This window comes from Colossoma macropomum, unplaced genomic scaffold (assembly GCF_904425465.1).
Source record: "Colossoma macropomum unplaced genomic scaffold, Colossoma_macropomum, whole genome shotgun sequence".
NCBI classification, from domain to species: Eukaryota; Metazoa; Chordata; class Actinopteri; order Characiformes; family Serrasalmidae; genus Colossoma; species Colossoma macropomum.
The window spans coordinates 36075162-36094426 of record NW_023494789.1 but is presented as its reverse complement, the minus strand read 5'-3'; the positions used below and the strand labels follow the sequence as shown (position 1 = coordinate 36094426).

The following is a 19265-nucleotide window of genomic DNA, read 5'->3' as shown; positions in this document are numbered from 1 at the left end:
CGTGGTTGTGTTTGTGGCATCGCAAACAGTGAATTCAATGCGGACGATTTTGCAGCTTAGTTTCCATATTTGGACTGTATGATTGGAGAGTAAATGGCACTTATTAACATTTTAATGATGTTTACATACTATATAAAACCCTTATTTCAAATTTCCTTATTGCTTTCCTGTTCTGTGATGAGAGAGCTATTTTTGTGTTGATTTTGAGGCGTGCTTTGGATCACAGTCCTGCTGAAAGGTCCAATGGCCCACTTTAAATTAAGGTTCTTGGCTGAGTCAGTCAGGTTTTAATTTAATATCTACTGTTACTTGATGGAATCCATGATACCATGTATCCGAACAAGTTGTCCTGGGACTTTGGAAGAAAAACAGCCCCACAACATTCCAGGTCCACCACCATGATTCACAATGGGGATGAGGTACTTTTCTGCATGGCTATGTTTGTGTCTACTCCGGTATTTGTTGACAAAAAAAGCTGTATTTTTTACACAGTCCTATTAAAAGTCCCAGTACAGTTTGGCAAACTGTAGGTGCTTGAGTTTTGAGGGATCTGGCAACCCTCCTAAGCAACTTATGGTTATGCAAGTAACCGTAAGTTACCTACATAACCATAACCAATGTAGGTGGCATCTGTTTATACTTTTAGGAAAATATTTACTTCATGATAAGATTTGGGATTTTCTTTCAAATCTATGCACTTCAAATAAAGGTTAGAATTTTTTTTGTTAATATTTTGATGAAAGATCAAAATATTTTCACAGCACATTTTGCTCATGTTTAACAGGTGTGTCAGTATTTGTGGAGGGCACTGTAAGACTGTAAGAAAAAGCCGAAGGCAAATAAATGAAAAAAACAGGAGATTCTAGAACAAGAGCTCAAAAAATGATTTAAAAATACAGAGAAAGTGGAACTCATAACAACCGTGCAAGACCTGGAGGACCACCAAAACTGTCCCCATCAGATAAACAGTGCTTAAAGCACTCATCTTTGAGAGAGAGGAGAAAATCAAGCTCCACTCTTGCTTCAGATCTTAAAAAAACCCATGTGTCTGTCCATCTTGAGAAGTGAGAAGTACTGTGCTGGATGCAAAAAGCTAAAGTAACAAAAACTGTCACCATCCAATTACGTACAGACTACACTGTATAATTTATTTTAATTCTCTTCACCTTTGTACTACAGTTTTTTGTGATATCTTTAGTCAAATTCATTATTATCGGCTATTCTTACATACCTTAAGCGTGCTTTTTGTTGTTGTTGGTAGGACATTTTTTCACGGTTCTTTACGGTGGTAAACAGCACTTCATCATAGCGCACAGTAACGTTGTTATGCACTTCTCCTTTTTGGATTATATATGACCTGCTTCAAACTTCTAAGTGCAGAAAATTGTCTTTATTTGTTCTTTGAAAAATATCCTCCAGCTACGATTTTATACATGCTTTCTCTAAGTCTGTCTGGCATGTTAAACATGTTTGTGCTGTTGTGGAAATATTACTTTAATATTCCAAAAGCATTCTGCTCTCCGTAAGACTAGATATGGATTGGAGCGGCTTGCGGTCGCAGTCGTCTTAAAGAAGAGAATCAGGAAGACGGGGATTTGAGATGGTAAATGATAACACAGAAGATGTGTGTGTGTGTGTGTGTGTGTGTGTGTGTGTGTGTGTGTGTGTGTGTGTGTTTTGTATGTGCCCCCAGAGTCACCGAGAGGACCTTTAAAAGTCAGGCCCTTCCTTCTTCAGCTTTTCGTAGTCTGTAGTGACGGCCACCAACTGTGAAGAGAGGGAGAGAGGGAATACATTTAAATCTGCTTAGCTTAAATTAAGACCGTCAAGGCTTCTGGTGGTGAAACAAACACACGTCCTCAAAACATGTGCATGCACATACATTGTCTGTCTGCCCACCCCAACCCCCCAAACACCTAGCATGAAAGCATATCTCCCACTGCATCACACTTTGCATGTTCAAGCTATGGCTTCCACACCTTCCAACCACCCCCCACACCTGCCACACACACACACGTTTTTCTGTCTGCATTGATTATTTTCCTCTTGCATATTTTCATTGATCTCTCTGCTCCTAAAACACACACAGTATTATTGTTAAGACGGCAGTGGAATGTGGATTCTTGACCTTTGACTGCGGTTGAGAATTAAACATGCTGCGTTGTGACCTTTTTATGTGCTGTGGCCTATATGTTGCCCCTAAACCCACCAACCACATCGTCCCCCACCAACACACATGCATCTCTTCGGAATATTCCTGTTATTTCATATTTCATTCGCTGTCTGTTTATTTATTTATTTCTTTTTTGTCAGGATGCTGGCACGTTCTGTTATTCCAAATGGGAACAAAATGTTCACCTGCCGCATCCTGAATTATTCCCTCTGAAGAGTCATTAACGAGCACATTCTAGCAGCCCATTTTCAGCACCGCACCACAGACAGGCTTCCAGACAGGAGATTCCAACCACAGCTACTGCAGTTAGGCCTACAGTTTTACAGGCTGATGCATTTCGCCGTTTGACTGTTCTAGAGTGCCACTTGACATTGCAGTGATGCGTTGCTTTGGAGTTTGTTGTTTTGTTTTTGCACAATTTTCTTCCCAGTGCAATCACACCCGCTAGGTAGATCTTCCCATCACACAATGCTACCAAGCTGGGAGAATGAGAGCTAGCACAAGTGTAAAAATGAACCTTTTCAAACTGTTGGTAATGCAGCTTCATTGGAGAGCTCAACACGCTTGGAGGAGAACACTAACTGCCAATTCAACGTCAGCTAACAGCCACCCACATTGGCTAGCATGGGGGGAGATAGAGGCCCCTCCTACCACTCAGAGTGAGGAACATGCCTCCTGCCTCTGGAGCCCCTGTTTGTGTGTTCTTTGGGTACATTCCTTTCACTTAGAATGCTATAGATTTGTTCAGGTTGCATGCTGACCTTCCTGCTGTGCATTCGTTTGGGGTGTCTCTGTTTGTTTTTGTATTTTTATCATTTATCAACTTTATTTAAGATTATTACAGATAAGTTCAGACCACTTACATGCAGTAGCTTCCTGTCAAGTGTAATCTGTCCTATGGGAAACAGTTTTGCGAACAGGTCCCTGCTCTGTATGCTATGATGAGTCTTTTGGTGCTTAGCTATAGATACAGGCTGTGTGCAAAATAGTATACTGTGTACTGTGTTTTATATACTGTGTACTGCAACAGTATATTGGGTATAATGCATGCTACTCTTCATAGTAGTGTACAGTATGTTATCCAGTATGTGACAAAAGCTAGATATCATACTAGACTGCCAATATCTTGGGCCGAAACCATTTTTTTAACCCTCCACTCACTGCTTAGTAATTTTCACTAGATGCTTTTCAGCTCTTTAGCAGCATATGTGGATATATTTAGGTCAAAAGATGTGCCTGTGTGACTTTTATATGCCACCCAATACCATGACAGAGTGCAGGGTGGTGTTTTCTACCCTATCTCCAAGGCCAAAAATAAGCTTTAAAATTGACTTGGATGTGGTAAACCTGTGTGGTTTCCAAAGATGCCTGTTTTTTGTAAATTGGGTAAATTCATTTTCTGTACCTCCATAGTTGGTAATATGAGTTTGACTGAATAATAAGCATTGTGTTCATGCTGTCCAGATCAATTGACTGAGACCAACTTTAGAAAGCTGCTGTTTTAACCACAGTATCTATGTGTTGAGTTAACTTCATTAAAGAGACAAAGTCAGCAAACCCACCATAAAACCAGCAGGGAAAGCTTGTGTGGCTTCATTGTAGCACTGAGTTCAGCAGCTTTTGGAAAAATTTCTAAAAATATCCAGGCATTTACATCAGTGGCTATGTCTTCCTGAAGCTCCAGCACAGCGCTGCATTCTGAGATGCAGCATGTCATGAAGATATCTCTTTCTGCATCTGGAATATTTCGCTAGAGCATCTTTGGCATAGTGGAAAATGTTATGTTGGTCACATACTGCATTCTACCTGCTACTTTTGGGCGCAATCAGTGTGTGAGCAGTGTGTAGTAGGCTATTTTGAACACAGCTAGATTGGAAATGTGTAAAGTTCATGGCATCAGATCTTTAAAAGTTATTTAAGAGTTTTCTTTGAGGCTAGTAAGATATTCTTGCATATTTGCCAGTACAAAGAACAAAGCACATGTTTGCTGTAGTCCCATTTTGAAAAATGACATTTCCCTGCAGCAAAACCACAGTGTGTGATTGGTCATTTTGCATGTCAGATAATGGCCCATTTCTGTAAAGTAGGCAGTTCTTCAAGACGTTAAATAACAAAACACACCAGACTCTCTGATGAGAGGGAGGGCTCTGGCTTGCAAGACTTCCTGTTATGCAGTGCTTTGGGATGTTTGTTTGTTTTTTGGAGTCTTAATTTGTATCACTTTTACTTAGAATATTACAGATTAGCTCAGGCCGCACATGCTGCAGTGAGACTTAACGTAGAGTACATTCCTATCATGCATTGCTTTGGTTGGGTTCTTTTGCTTTTTTTGGTCTAGATGAATGCATTTCACTGTAAATATTATGGTGGCTGAACCGGGAGCAGATAGGATGACAGTTGTGTCGCCGCTGTCAGGCTGAAACTGATCTGAGTGCAGTCAGCAGGCACTTTTACCTTGTACTGATAGGTGGGACTGAGCTTGTTCCACGGCTCTGGGTTATTCTTCCTGTCCCAGCTGACAGAATGAGGATAAGGCAGAGAGAGAGGGAGAGAGAGAGAGAGTGAGAGAGAGAGAGAGAGAGAGAGAGAGAGAGAGAGAAGAGAAGAAGAGTTAGGGAGGGAACAAGCAAGGGAGAGTCAGAGAGTGGGTCAATAGGGGCAAAAAAGGGAAAAAATGGAGCACAGTTGGAATGAGGGGAAGAGAGGAAAGAGAAGAAAGCAGGAGGCAGGATTGGGATGAGTAAAACAGGATTGAGAGAAGGGGAGAGAGAGGGAGAGCAGAGAGAGGGGTAAGTAATTATCAGTGGAGTTGAAGGAGGGCAGTATTTTGGCAGAGTGCCGCTCATCATTAAACAAAGTTTGTTTCTCACACACACACATAGACAGAGAGAGAGTGAGAGAGAGAGAGAGAGAGAGAGAGTGAGCGAGAGCGCACTCTGCAGTAACAGAGCAGCAGGCCTGAATGCCCCATTGCACTCACACATGCAAAGGAAACAAAAGAGTAAGTTTGCAACAAACAAATGAATAGAGCAGCGAACACGAGGCTGCATCAGATCTGAGACATATGGAATCCAAATCCCAGACTTATAGCCTTTTATTAAACTGGTTTTCTGCTACCAGCTCGGCTTACCTGATAAATTACAGCCACTGTCAGAGATGTCAACGACTGAACTAACCCTTAAATTAATACCTTATTTCACCAACAACCCAAGACATCCCTTCCACTATAGCATATTTTTTTTATTTAAATAAAAATATAAAGTATGTGATTATTGTTAGGGCTGTAAATTTCTGACCTCACAATAGTATGATTTAGATATGATTCTTTAACCCTTGTGTGGTGTTGATGTTTTTGTTACACTGTGGTCTGGTGGACCCACTGCATTATTGTTTTTTTAAATCCATAACAATTTATATGAAAAAATACCAGATATTTAAAATATCAAGAATGTTCAGCGTAGGGTTCTCCTTCAGCAGCTGTGGCCAGTCAGCAGCCTGTCCATGTTGTCCACCCTCACACACACACACACACACACACACTAACAGCAGGCCATGTAGGAGGAGAACAGAGTGAAGGACACAGCACCTCCACACTTTTATTCCCTGCAGGTTCACCCCAACACCACATGTGTAATATGAATGTGTGGGGGGGTGATCAGTGTGAAGTCATTGAAAATTACTATAAAAAAAATTCTGTTTTTCACAGAAAATGAGCAAAGGCCAAGGAATCTGGGGTTGAAATAATAATAAATCACATCACTTTTTCTTTAGTTAAACATTGAAAATGGGTTCCACAGACCTGAACAGCACACAGGGTTAAGAAATGACTTGCAGATGGATGCTAATGATGATGCTAATACTCTGTAGGTTTCAAGTAATTACTAGGAAGCTCTAAAAATGAGATTTTCGATGGTGAACCAAACTCTAGATGATTCCATAACAACTAAGAACGCTTTGAGAATTAACATATTAAAAATAAATTGTATATTCAGAATACATTTTAATTGTGCTGACCAAATCGCATTGACCAAATAGCCATTCATAGTAAATTTGCGACAAAAAAAAATATTTTCCCAATGTTAAATTCAGCAAATAAACAGTAATTGTGCATTAAAATATGTGTTCTCTGATGTGTGTTAATAAAACAGTAATTTGACCAGGGTGCCCAAACTTTTGCATACAACTCTATAGATACTATATTGCTAATTACTACAAACATCAGGTCATTAGCAGTGACATCCAAAACAATGGAAAGAACAGTTCAGTTAGTCGTGGTAGTGATTTACAAGAACACACACACACACACACACACACACACACACACACACACACACACACACACGACTTACCTGACATGAGGTCCCCGAGCCAGCCGGACCAGGTAGAGGGACGCTCCACCCATACCCAGAATTATAAAGAAAAACTGAGGGATAAGCTGTTAAAACAAAAAAGATTTTCAACATATTGAGAGCACTGAACTGAAAATCTTCTCTAATTATACAGGTTGGTTGAACAATGTGGACAGAGTTTGCCAAATAATGGAACAGCAGATGATTACTGTAGCATTAGAACTGAATCTGATACAGGAATAGCATGACAAAACATGCTAACATGACTTTTGAGCAGTAGCTAGTAGCCACCAATTAGCATGAGGTCATTGGCTTAATGCTCATTGGTAGATTAGTGTCATTAACTGTTTGCAACATTAGCATTTTGGACTGAATTATTCCAAAATGCATGTTTGCATCATTGTAGATCTAAAATGAACACCAGCATTTACCTGTTGTAAAAGACATATAATGGACATGAAACTTTTGAGTTAGCAAACTGTAAAAGATTGTGGCCAGTTGTACATACAGACTAGTGGAATGTCAGAAACAAGGAAAAATGTGCAAGACAGGACTAGTCCAAAGATATGACACGTTTTACACCAGGTAATGCTTCCCACAGAAAGTCAGGCAGACACTTTGACACCTAGAAACTCAGCTAAAAAACTGAGCAATGGCCTTAAAAATGGCCACATTATTCATTTGAATGTCCGTTATGCAGTCTCAGCTGGACACAGTTAGCTGTGTAAAGCTAACATTTATAATAGGGCTTCCATTCTGAAAACTCCTTCTTTTCTTAAACTACTATTTGTAGTAAAATGATAGGATAGAAAATGATAGAAATCAGCCTATCAAAGAATAACATCATGAAATAAGCACAAAGTATATTTTATATCAGAGGGGAGAGAAATTTGGGCTGATGAGTTGTTTACTTTTTGTTGGTCCGGGTGGGTTTTCTGTTCTAGGTCCTTTTTGAAGACTAGTCCAGCTTCCCACTAGAAATTGAGGTGACCCTTTATTTTGAGTGGTCCTTTTTAGGTACAACAAACACTCAGCAGACTCTCTGTAACGTGTAAAACATATGAGGGTTAGGATTAGGTTTTGGGTTGAGGTTAAGGAGAGGGTTAGGATTAGGGCCAAGGTTAGGGTTAGGTTTTGGGTTGAGGTTAGGGTTAGGATTACGGCCAGGGATAGGATTAGGTTTTGGGTAAGGTTAGGTTTTGTGTAATGGAAGTAACATATAAACAATACATCTACTTAATGTTAGTAATGTATCAACAGAACATCTACAAGATATTTACTTCAATATATTCAGATGCTTCGCTACTGCTACTTCACTCATATGTTGTTGATGTATTACTGATAATCTGTTAAGGGTTTATTAATCATCTACAAGAGACCACTCCAAATAGTGTTATTGAAATTGATACAAATACAGTACTGTGCAAAAGTCAGAGAGCACTTTTCATTGATTTAATTTCCAATCAAAACAGATATTTAGCAACTAAATATTTCAGATTTTTCAGCACTCAGTGCAGTGTTTGCCCAGTCCTGGTCCTGGTGATCTGCCACCCTGGAGAGTTCAGATCCAACACACTTTGCTATACTACTCAGACAATGCTGAAGGCCTTCATTACCTGAACTAGGTGTGTTAGATTAGGGTTGGAGCTAAACTCTGCAGGGTGGTAGATCTCCAGCACCTTCTTCTGTCTAGGACAGATGAAAGCTTTAAGTACTGATGGGGACAGCTTTGGTGAGCTACCAGGCCTTGCATGGTTGTTAGGAGTCCCGTTTTCTCATTACATTATTAATAACAATAATATAATAAAACTCATATAAACACCTGTAAACTCCTGCTATTTTTTTTTTTACATATTTTCTTTTGTCTTTCCTCTTCCTTACGCATGTGAATATATAGTCTCCTCAGAAGCATCTACTGAAAAATGAATAACTTGAACTGAATGGCCATTTTGACTGGACATTAAACATATTAAGGCTGGTCTTTTGCATTGAACTGTATGCAATACAGCATTCAAATAATAACCATAGCTAGTCTTGCTCTCCTTATTACTTATATCCATATATTGCCTTGTGTTTCCATTATACTGTCTACCTCCAGTGTATAAATAAACACACACACACTGACGTGGTTGTTTTTCCTCCCTGTCTCTCCCTGATTCATATGTATAAGAGAGAGACAGTGTGGGGCGTGTGTCAGGCTGGGTTGAGCGGGCAAGGACGCAACAAATAGAGAGACGTGTGTGTGTGTGTGTGTGTGTGTGTGTGTGTGTGTGTGTGTGTGTGTGTGTGTTTGTGTGTGTTCCAGCTTGCACCCGCTGCCTGTCAGACTGAGTGACAGGATCACAGACACTCTTCAGGGGGACCAGTGAGTGGGTGTCTATCTGTCTGTGGGTGTACATCTGTGCAGTTGATGACAGGGATTAGAATATAAATACGTAGTAAGGGTGAATGGGAAAAATCAGTTCAGATGCCGAAATAGACCTTTTTTCCGAATGCAGGAAGTAGCTGTGAGTGTAAAAAAAAGAGAGTGAGAGAGAGAGTGAGAAGAAAGGAGAGAGAGAGAGACTTAGCACTGAGCTGTCAAAACTTTACGTCCTATAGCAGACATTTACATAATCCCCAAAGGGGCTTTCAGGGAGATATTCACATTAGCTTATCAAGTATGTTCAAAATGGCCTTAAATGGCTGTAGCATGTTGCGCTTGTGGGCTTAAGTCGCTCTCATCTTCTCTAAGGTCAGAACTGTGATGGACATGTCATAGTCCTCATCGTTTAATGTGGTTGATTTCGTACCATGAGCTGAGGTGGGTTGTCCGAGTTTTTCATAACGCCGTTTGAGATAACAGCTGCTGCACTTTTGTCTAGGCTGCTGGCTGCTTGGGGGTCCAAGAATGGAACCTCTCACTGGGTAACTGTCACTTGCACAGACCCACCGGAGGGTCAGAGAGGCTAATCCTCATGATTATTAACACTGAGGAGAAAAAAATTGTTTTACTGTCTAGCTGCTGATCACATGACTGGCCTTGTACCTTGTCACAGAATTAGGGGAAAACGTTTCTTTGAAGAAGGTTTGGAAATGAATCAATCAATCAATCAATCAATCAGTCATCAGTCTATCAATCAATAGAACTTGAATTATCTCCAAAGAGCAATTGGTGGCAGGCAGGCAAGGCCCACACCAGTAGTCACCATAAAACACTGAGCTTTCAACTGAAACTACTCTTAAGTTGAATAAGCCTATATTATTTATTTATTTATTCATTTGTTTATTTCATTATTTCAGTGAATAGTTTAAATGAAGCTGACTTTAAAAAATATATACAGACACTGTGGGATTCTAGCCTATGTATTTAATTGTTAGATTAACATTTTGATGCTTCTTGGTCCACTCTGCATTCTTACATCGGTCTAACACTGGTTCTACAGTTAGCACACTGGCTAGTTATCAAACCACCAAAAAAGCTTTCTCCTGTCTTCAAAATGTATCACTCAAGATTAACAACATTTGTATAGTAGCTTAATAAAAAATAGAAAAGCTGTGGGAAGCTGTAAATAAAAATTAAGAAATATTAGATGTGTCTGGAATGATTAACAGAGTCACAAAAAATTCTGATATGTCTGTGAAAGCTGTATAGTATTGAGAATGAATTCATTATATTTCAAACAATCAAATCTTTCAGGCAGATAACTTGATGTAAACAAAAAAATCTGGTACATTAATACAGTATATTTTTCATCCATGAATAACTTGTTATGTAAAGCCACACCATGTAAGATTTGGGCATTTGGAGACCTCTGTGGTGGAAATGTGTAATTGCATGCAAAGTGCAGAAGAACATTTAATAACGTAGGTTGTGTTTCACACCCCTTCCCCAAGCTGATAAGTGTGATGATTGTAAGAAAGAGCATTTAAAGAGAATTCAGTCAGAACTCGGTGAAGGGTGTGTCATCTGAGGTGAGTGAATTATCTTTACATTTGGGACGTAAATATCGAGCCAGACCTTCTTTTTGAGCCTGTGTGTGTGACATTAATATGTAAAGACGCATGACATAATCGGAAAAACTCCCACGAAATCCGACTCGACACCTCTGGCTTTTAAATTACTATTTCAGGCTTTACAGGGTGACTTGCAGCAACATACGCACCATATTTTATCACAATCTCACAGTAAGTTCATATTGTATGGGGTTACAATGTGGAGTAAAGCTGCACCACTTCTGAACAGTAGTGTATGTAGTTTGTAGCGTGCAAGATGAACACTGTATGTAGGTGTTATGTGTAAACACACATTTTGTTTTTTGTTTGTGTCTGTCTTTTTCTCACTGTCTCTGGTGTACCTGCTTGCTACCATCAGTCATGTGAGGAGGACCTCACCAATCAGAGGCCTGGATGGTGTTATTAGGGGAGGAGCTTAAGCCTTAAAAGGAGACATTCAAGATAGCTAAAGGGGAGGGGGCTGCTACCACATGTGTGCTTTTGGCTTGTGTGTTAGCTGTTTGTGTTTTAAATCTCCACTTTGCATGGCCACACCCCTTAAGTTGCTCATGGCAAGCACCACAGTGTTTTACCAGTACATCTTACTTTACAAGAGCTTGTCTCTGGAGTTGGGGGAGTACTTTGGTTTTGGTATTTTACCTGCACACTTTTAACCTTTTGGCAGATTTTGCCAAAACACTCCAAACTCAGTTTATAAGAGCTGCTTGATCATTTATACCACCTGGGGTTTTAGACAGTTAAGAGGTTCTGCATCACATAGAAGTCTCCTCTGACTGGTTCACTAGGCCAGGGCCCAGGCACCGTCCCATGTATTTTTGATTATTGGCCAGGGAAGTGTAGAGTAATTAGCTTTTGTTTCATTTTGTCAGTGTAGTGAAGTACTTTTTGTTTCAAAGTAGGTAAGTGTGGTTATTTTCTTTCCACAGTTTGATTTTCCCAGAGGTTTTACATATTATAGCGCAGAGTTTTATTGTTTCTGGTTTTAATAAAAATGGCTTTGAAAGCTCTTTTGCCTGTTCCTCTGGCTTTTATCCCTGCAGTATTTTCAAAATTCAGTATTTTAATGCCACAGATCCCACTGTGCACTAGACAGAATGTTAAGTCGTAACAGTAGGTATGTTGTGTACATATTTAGTAGTTTTTAGTGTGTTTGGACCGTTTTCATGGCGATTTCACTGTCAAGAGGTAGAAGGTGTCACTTTAATTTTTTTTTATTTTTTTCACTTTAATTTATGAAGAATTCAACATCTGTGCAGTTCTCATGTTCTGTCCGAGGAGGAGAGAGACGGAGAGAGAAAGGAGTGACTGACTCTTAATCTGTCTGTGTGCATTCACAGCATCTGGTGTTGCATCTGCTCCTGACCTGAAACTACTCTTAAGCAGAACAGGCCTAGTTTGTTTATTTATTTATTTCATTATTACAGTGACTTCAACTGAAGTGATGCTTCCCTTCAGACTTGAGAGGATTAAGCAGAGAGACGTTTTTAATAGCTAGGTTAACATCCTGATTGAACATGTTTTCAGATCCACTCTGTGATCTCACTGTAGACTGGTGTTGACTCTACAGCTCTCGCTTCAGCTAAATGCTGCAGCTGCAGATGCAGTCATGCTAACATGAATGAGGCTGACTGCTGTAGGCTATCCAACTGTGGACGCAGTCTGATGCAGTGCGCTTGGTGCTTCACTTTGATTATATAACACTGTCACTTTTGGCTGCTTTTGGTAGCCTGCCAACAAAAATTTAGGTCACCGCGAACTGATTTTCAGAAACGTGGCAGCTGTTCAAGGAATAAGCATTAAGGACATTTTTTTTGTGCTGTTGCAACTTTTCGTAGAAAATTACTCGAACAAACAAGCTTCAAAATATTGGAGCATTTGCAAGCATTTTCCAGTAGACTGATTAAACGCATATCTTTTCCAGTTGAAGTGCTCCTCTTAGACGGATAGGAAAAATAAGCATGAAACATAAAAGCCTTTGCCTGCATTGTGGCATCTTCTGTTAATATATTGTCGCTATCTGAATATAATCTTTTATCTCCAAAATAGTATGTTTACAAGAGAAGACAAAAATATGTTAACTGATATTGTATCTTAATGTAAACAGATTTTCTCCGGGTAATTCTGGACCATTTCTGTTAGTCCGTTTTGAAATTTTCACATGATGTAAAGGGCAGCAGATATTTTGATCATGTAAACATGCAGATAAAGGCAGATAAGGCTTTGTTCTGACAGCAATGACATTAATTTTGTGCTAAATCTTTCTTCTAGAGTTACTAATCACTATATGCGATTCCAAAATGAACACAAGTCTCATCATTTCCTGAAGAATCATGAACAAAGATGATGCAAAGGCTTCGGTAATAAACCATATCATTAATCTGATGTTCAAGCTTTTGACAGATTCATAATAATGAAATTCCACTTACTCCTGGATGCTTCTTTGCCTGCTGGTACACTGTTTTCAGCATGATGAGCTGAGGCTTGAAAAACCGAACAAACTAAAACCAAATGAAGACCAAAACAGACCTTTAAAACGCACTAGAATGAAGTGGTGTGGCCATGAAATGTCGAAGCTGACTGACCGCACTGTTGTCTCCTCTCCAAAATAGACAGAGAGAGAGGGAGAGGGAACTTGTTGCTTGTCCTTCATGTCTCAATAAGGGGGTCAGTGCATGTGAGTGAGGGGAGGGGGCAGTTATCTAATCATTATAATCGCAGCTGGCATCCTCAGCCTGACCTCATCATCCGTACGTTTCCGCTGTAGCTCTGCTAGCTCTGTCATGCATTTACATTTGTCCTCCACCGTGGACCGCCAGCGGAGAGAGAGAGAGAGAAGCTACATCTGATATCCAGAGCAAACGAGCGTTTAGTCAGGTTGGGTTTAATTTACTCTATTCATGAGCTTAAGCCTAATTCAATTTGCTAGCTCAATATATCCATGTTCATATGGATATGCAGTGCATAATGAAGTGAGATGGAAGTAACACCAAAGCAGGGCCAGATTCTTATTTAATCGCTAGACTGAGCTACTGTACATGTCCATTTGTGCTGTTGTGTGTTTGAAATATCAATACGAAGTAATTATAGTTGCTTGTGAGCTGTGAAATTTCCTCCGAATTCTGGGGACGTTTATTATTGATAGTCACTGAGAGTGATTATATTCAAGTCAATATATCCATACTTTGTGTTGCAACTGATAAATTGAGATGGGGTAGGTCCAATTATAGGAGGCCCTAGGCAAGATTTTACCCTGGAGGCCAGCCTCGCCCATGGAAAACCTGACTCATCTTACTATTTGCTTGCTATTTTGCTTGTTATTTAAATGAAATAATGATAAAAACAAAAGAACAATCTTTGACATGTTTTAATTTGATGTGCGACAGAATGTCTGAACACAACCAGCTGATTTAAGCATCTTACATTAATCAAAATGGCCACATCTGAGCAACTGCCAAATGGGAACACAAATATATAAACAAAAATATAAACATTCCGTACAATTAAGCTGAGCATAAAACACAAAGATACCCTAGTAAATCAAACAACCTATGCGGTGCACATCATCTCTTATGGTAGCTGCATGCAATCAACAGATGTTCTTGTTTTAGATACCAAGCACCTCGTTGACCTGGATGGTAATTCACTCACTCATGTTTAGCAGACTGAAGTGTTGCGGTTACTCATAAAGTTGAACAGAGCTGAACTTCATCACATCACTCAAATTGTTTGCTTCGCAACGGCAACTACCATTTCACTGCTTGCTGCTGAGTGTCACTAACTCTCACTGCAGTCGAATGACTTCCAGCAGTCTTGCTGCTTTTGTTGCCAGCAGTGTACACACAGGCCAAGGCCGGAAACATACTTCATGCAAGTATGAGAACGCAAATGCTTCGAACTATGCAAACATGATTTTGCGCGCCATCGCATTCTACAATGCAATTCATGATACATTGAGCTCTATAGCAACAGCCAAGCCTGATCAAACTGTCTTATATTGCCAGCGTGCTTTTGTCCAGCCAACTTTCACAGCAAACCAGCAGTTTGACAAGTCTCTCATGAAACTGGTTCACAAGTAAAAACATATATCATAAATCATCATTTATTCATTCCAGGTTAACAGGTTAATCCCTTAAAATCCCAGATCCCAAAGTAAACCTGGTGGGTCCAAACATCTCACAAGTTGTCTTCTGTCCACATGTTTAGTTGTTGTCAGAATAACACACACACACACACACACACACTTATCCTTCTGGGTAACTGGGGGAGCCAGAGCTTACCAGCAGTCATTGGGCGGAAGGCAGGATACACCCTGGACAGGTCGCCAGCCCATTGCAGTGTTGGAATAACAGTAGATCCCTTTTACAAACACTCTAATTTGTCTTCTACTGAGTACTGAATGTTTTACCCACCACAGTAACATAAAAATGCACATTGTTTGTACAGAAGGACTGTACATTTGTAGTGCACTGACCAGGTGTTGTGATTTGCATGCATGTTCTTGCATTGAGTATGTTGCGGTACTACTATTTGCATTCTGGTTGGAGAGGAGGGGCAGGGAGGACCCTTGCTCTGCTTGATCCGATCAGATCCCTTCATATATAGAAAGGAGGAGGCCCACTTTGAATCAATTACACTGATAGATCTTTATGACAACCACCCAACTCTCCAACGAGAACATTGATACTACTTTACTCTTTTTGACTATGCAAAGCAATGATGTGGAGGCCCCCTCCAATGCAGAGACCCTAGGGAACTGCCTATTGCCCCTATAGCTGGCACCGGCTCTGGATGGAACCAACACCAGCGTTGGCCAGATTTATCAAATCACTACAATGAGCTGCTGTACATGGCTGTGTTGTGTGTATGTATAATCAATATGCAGTAAATCATAGTTGCTTATGACCTGTGAAGTTTCCTACAACTAATTCTGGAGACTTTTATTGTTGATAGTCATTGATAATGGTTATATATTCAAGTCATGAGAGAAAACCCTTCATTCTAATTCACTCTGAGACACACATCCACAGACACGCTGTTTTTGCTGTGTCTGGTTGTTTGGAGGCAAGTGCTGAGAGAAGAGATGCACCTGTCTTTGCCCTTTGACCTGCGGGGAATATCCACGCTGTTTGATTGATAGAGGAGGCAGTGAGGTCAGACGTTCACCTCCTCCGGCGTCAGCTCCAGCATCGAAAGTACTTGCCTCCAAAACTCTGATGCCCTTAATGAGACTATCATGTAATTAACAAATGTTTGATGCAATTAATGTTAGTGTGCCAGGGCCGGACAGTTGCTTGTCATTAGGTACTTCTCTGTGACACTTGTGATTACTGTTAATTACTTCACAGGTGAGGCTTCGGTCGGCCTGCCACGAAACACAATGCAGCTGTGTCACCTCTGTATTCCATATATACTGCAATTATGAGTGTATAAGAGCGAATATCATAATTCTCTTCCATTCATAATCCAGCATTATTGCAAAAACATAAAACATCCTACCATTGAAGGGGAATTCCACTGATTTTTCAAAATTCTGATCTTCATTTCTGCACAATTCAATTGTTAAGTAAATTCATTCAGAGTGGTTTGTATTTACTTACAGTGGTGATGATAGGAACCAGGGGTTGTGATGTCTACAAAGCAAAAACAGCCACTTTGTTTACCATCCGAATGACCAGACTGTTTATGGTTAAAATATATATATCATATACGTCAGGCATTAACCTTTTCAGACTTCTGGTTCCTACCACCTCCACTGTGAACAATTCTGACTGCGTATTTCACATCAAACCACTCTGAATAAATTTACATCTTAACAATTGAATTGTGCAAGAATTTTGTTTCTCTTTTGAAGAAATCAGCAAAAAATTAAACATGCACAGTTTTCTCCTCACCTCGTACAGTCAATCAACCAAAAATGGACAAAACTAAGGACTAAATTTAGGCTTTGAGATGATGGCTAATACCTTTTTTTTTATCTTTGTCCATTTTTATAGATAGTCAATGTTATACAGTGTCAGAGACAACATGTGCATTTATTTGAAATTACTTAACTACTTGTGGAAAGTGTGATAATTTAGGAATGCAGTTTGCATGATGCTCATTGGTTGATTTTAAGTCTCCTTTAGCCTTGAATAAACCCAGGTCCAAAAAGCGGGGACAGAAAGTAACATGCAAGTAAAAACAGAATGTGGTGATTTATAAATCTACTTTGATCTGTATCTGAGCAAAAATAATACAAATTGCTGCCTCCAACATGCTCCAATAAAGTTAGGACAGGAGCAGTTTAAGACTTGAAACACTGTGAAATGTTCACATCTTAAACAGGTGATGCAATCATATTTGGGTATAAAAGCAGCCTTCAGGAAAAGCTTAGTCCTCTATGACGAAGCCAAAATGACAAAAATGCATCAGCAAAAAATCCATCAGTTTAAAAATACCGTTTCTTAGCCAGCAAAGGCAAGAATTTCAGGTATTTCACTGTCCACAGTGCATAATAACATCAAAAGATCCAGAGAACCCAGAGAAATCTCTGTGCACAATGGACAAGGCAGAAAACCACAACTGAACACCTGTGACCTTCGACCCCTCAGACAGCACTGTGTTTAAAATCTGCATGTTTCTGTGATGGATAAAACTGTATGGGTTCGGGAATAATTTAGTCAATAAGCATCATCCAAAGCTGTGTCCACAAATGCAGGTTAACACTGTAGTATGCATGGAAGTCACATATAAACATAAAGAAATACGGCTGACTTCTCTGGACTCAAGCTCATCTGAAATGGACTGATGAACAGTGGAACATGTATTGTGGTTGGATGAGTCAACTTTTCAACCTTTCTGTTCATAGCAATAATCGACCGTTGTGTTCTTTGGATCAAAGAAGAAATGGACCAACCAGACTGTTACCAGCATAAAGTTCAAAAGCCAGGGCCTGTCATAGTTCCTGCAGTACAAACATGTCTCCCATTGAAAATGTGAATCTTTAAGCTCAAAAAACAACAAAGACCCTGTTTATACCTGATCACTTTATGTGTCATATCAGGATTATATCTGGATAAGGCCAAACCACATAAAAATGCAAGCCTAAATGCACCCAAGACACATTTAATACAGATACAAATCCAGTTGCTCAGACCAGGTCAGGAGGTGGTCTGAGAGGCATTTGAGCCATGTGTTATAGTGTAAATGCATCCATCTCTGCAAGACATATTAGACAACCAAAAAGCCTCCCGGTACAACCGAAACTCCTCCCAGTGCAGTAGGTCATTTGGTGCATGATCCGTGTCTATACGGAAGATAATCATGGAGGACGCACATGGTTGGGAAAACTAAATGTTTAATAGCAATATGGATGGACACTACTACGCAAAACAAACTGCAGAGGAAGAGACTGAACAGATAAATTAATTGGCACGTAATGAGCGCATTTCCATATTCCGTCCCACACACCAATCAGATTTAGGTCCAACTAACCAGGGATGCATTTGACTACCAAGTGTAAATGCATGTTGCTAAAATTTTATTAGGATACAATCCAGATACTAGACACATGAAGTGACCAGGTGTAAACGGGGCCAAAGGCCCTGTGAGGTTGCACTGCTGAAAACTTGTACAACAGAAGAATGGCAAAACATTCCACCTTCAAATCATCTTCAAATTCATATTCAAATTCAAAGTGCTGATAAAAGTTGGTAAACATGCTACTGTCCCAGCTTTTTTGGAACATGTTGCAGGAATTTAAGTTGGATTGACTGTATATTTACATAAAACAATGAAGTTCTTAAGGTAAAACATCAAATACTGTGTTTTCAATGTAATACAAGACAAACAGAGTTTACTAATCACTGCTTTCTGCTTTCATTAGCATTTCATTTCACTTACTGTCCAGTCTTTTTTGAAACTGTTTGTAGCTACAGTACAAAACTAAAGAATCAAACAGACACAAGTATAACACAAAGATAACAGACCCAGAAAAACACCGCCCCTTACATCAATGTGACTGAATAGGAGAAAGTTACTGTATATGCAAAACACAGCTATGCCATCATATCATATATCTGTGACAGCTCTGTTCTCTTTCTTTTCTTTTTAAAAAGGCATAAGTGAGAGGATATGTCCTTGTGCGATTCTCAGCCAGACTGATGAGGAGGGGTGTTTGGGTGATCCAGAGCCAGAGAGACAGAATGAGATGCATTAAGGTAGGAGAGGAAAACCAAAAATGCACCTGCTTCCCGCATCCCGCTCTGCTTATACATCTACACGAGCACAATGGCTATTGTTCCCTAAAGGATTGTGCTCATCTGTTCAATAGCACTCTGCTGGAAATATAAATGTTTTTCTTCTATCTGTCTCTGATTCAGTCGGCAGGAAGGTCAACACACACACACACCAGCGTCCACACACTCAGACACACTCCGCTGTTCCAATGGAACCTGTTGTACATCAACATGACCTCAAGTCCCCATGGCAACGCCGGGGTCACACCCCTCTCTGTGGTTAGAGACACATTAGATGACCTCAGCACGCGGATCGCATAAATGTTGGAGCAGGTGCGTGTGTGTGTGTGTACATTAGACAACCTCCTCACACTAGACCTCCATAAATGTTGAAGCAGACGAGGGTGTGTGTGTGTGTGTGTGTGTGTGTGTGTGTGTGTGTGTGTGTGTGTGTGTGTGTGTGTGTGTGTGTGTTCGTTTCACTGTGAGAATACACACTTTCATACAAGCAGCAATGATGGAAACCTAAAC

The 19265-nt window shown here is 40.0% G+C and overlaps 1 protein-coding gene across 1 annotated transcript; it reads right to left on the bottom strand.

Annotated features, from left to right (window-relative positions):
• Nucleotides 1–257: 257 nt before the first annotated feature.
• On the bottom strand, nucleotides 258–13101 carry LOC118807567 (NADH dehydrogenase [ubiquinone] 1 alpha subcomplex subunit 4-like 2). The gene is made up of 4 exons (XM_036569602.1): nucleotides 12945–13101; nucleotides 6523–6608; nucleotides 4628–4688; nucleotides 258–1767 (listed from the first exon to the last, which is right to left on the bottom strand). The coding sequence occupies exons 1-4, from the start codon at nucleotides 12984–12986 to the stop codon at nucleotides 1711–1713; spliced, it is 246 nt and encodes an 81-aa protein (XP_036425495.1). The 5' UTR covers nucleotides 12987–13101; the 3' UTR covers nucleotides 258–1710.
• Nucleotides 13102–19265: the final 6164 nt, after the last annotated feature.

Coding starts and splice junctions, on each gene's coding strand:
- LOC118807567 (XM_036569602.1), bottom strand. CDS start 12,986: ATGCTGAAAACAGTGTACCAGCAGGCAAAGAAGCATCCAGGA. Junction 6,609..12,944: donor AGGCAAAGAAGCATCCAGGA/GTAAGTGGAATT, acceptor TTGTTTTAACAG/CTTATCCCTCAGTTTTTCTT. Junction 4,689..6,522: donor GCTCGGGGACCTCATGTCAG/GTAAGTCGTGTG, acceptor TCATTCTGTCAG/CTGGGACAGGAAGAATAACC.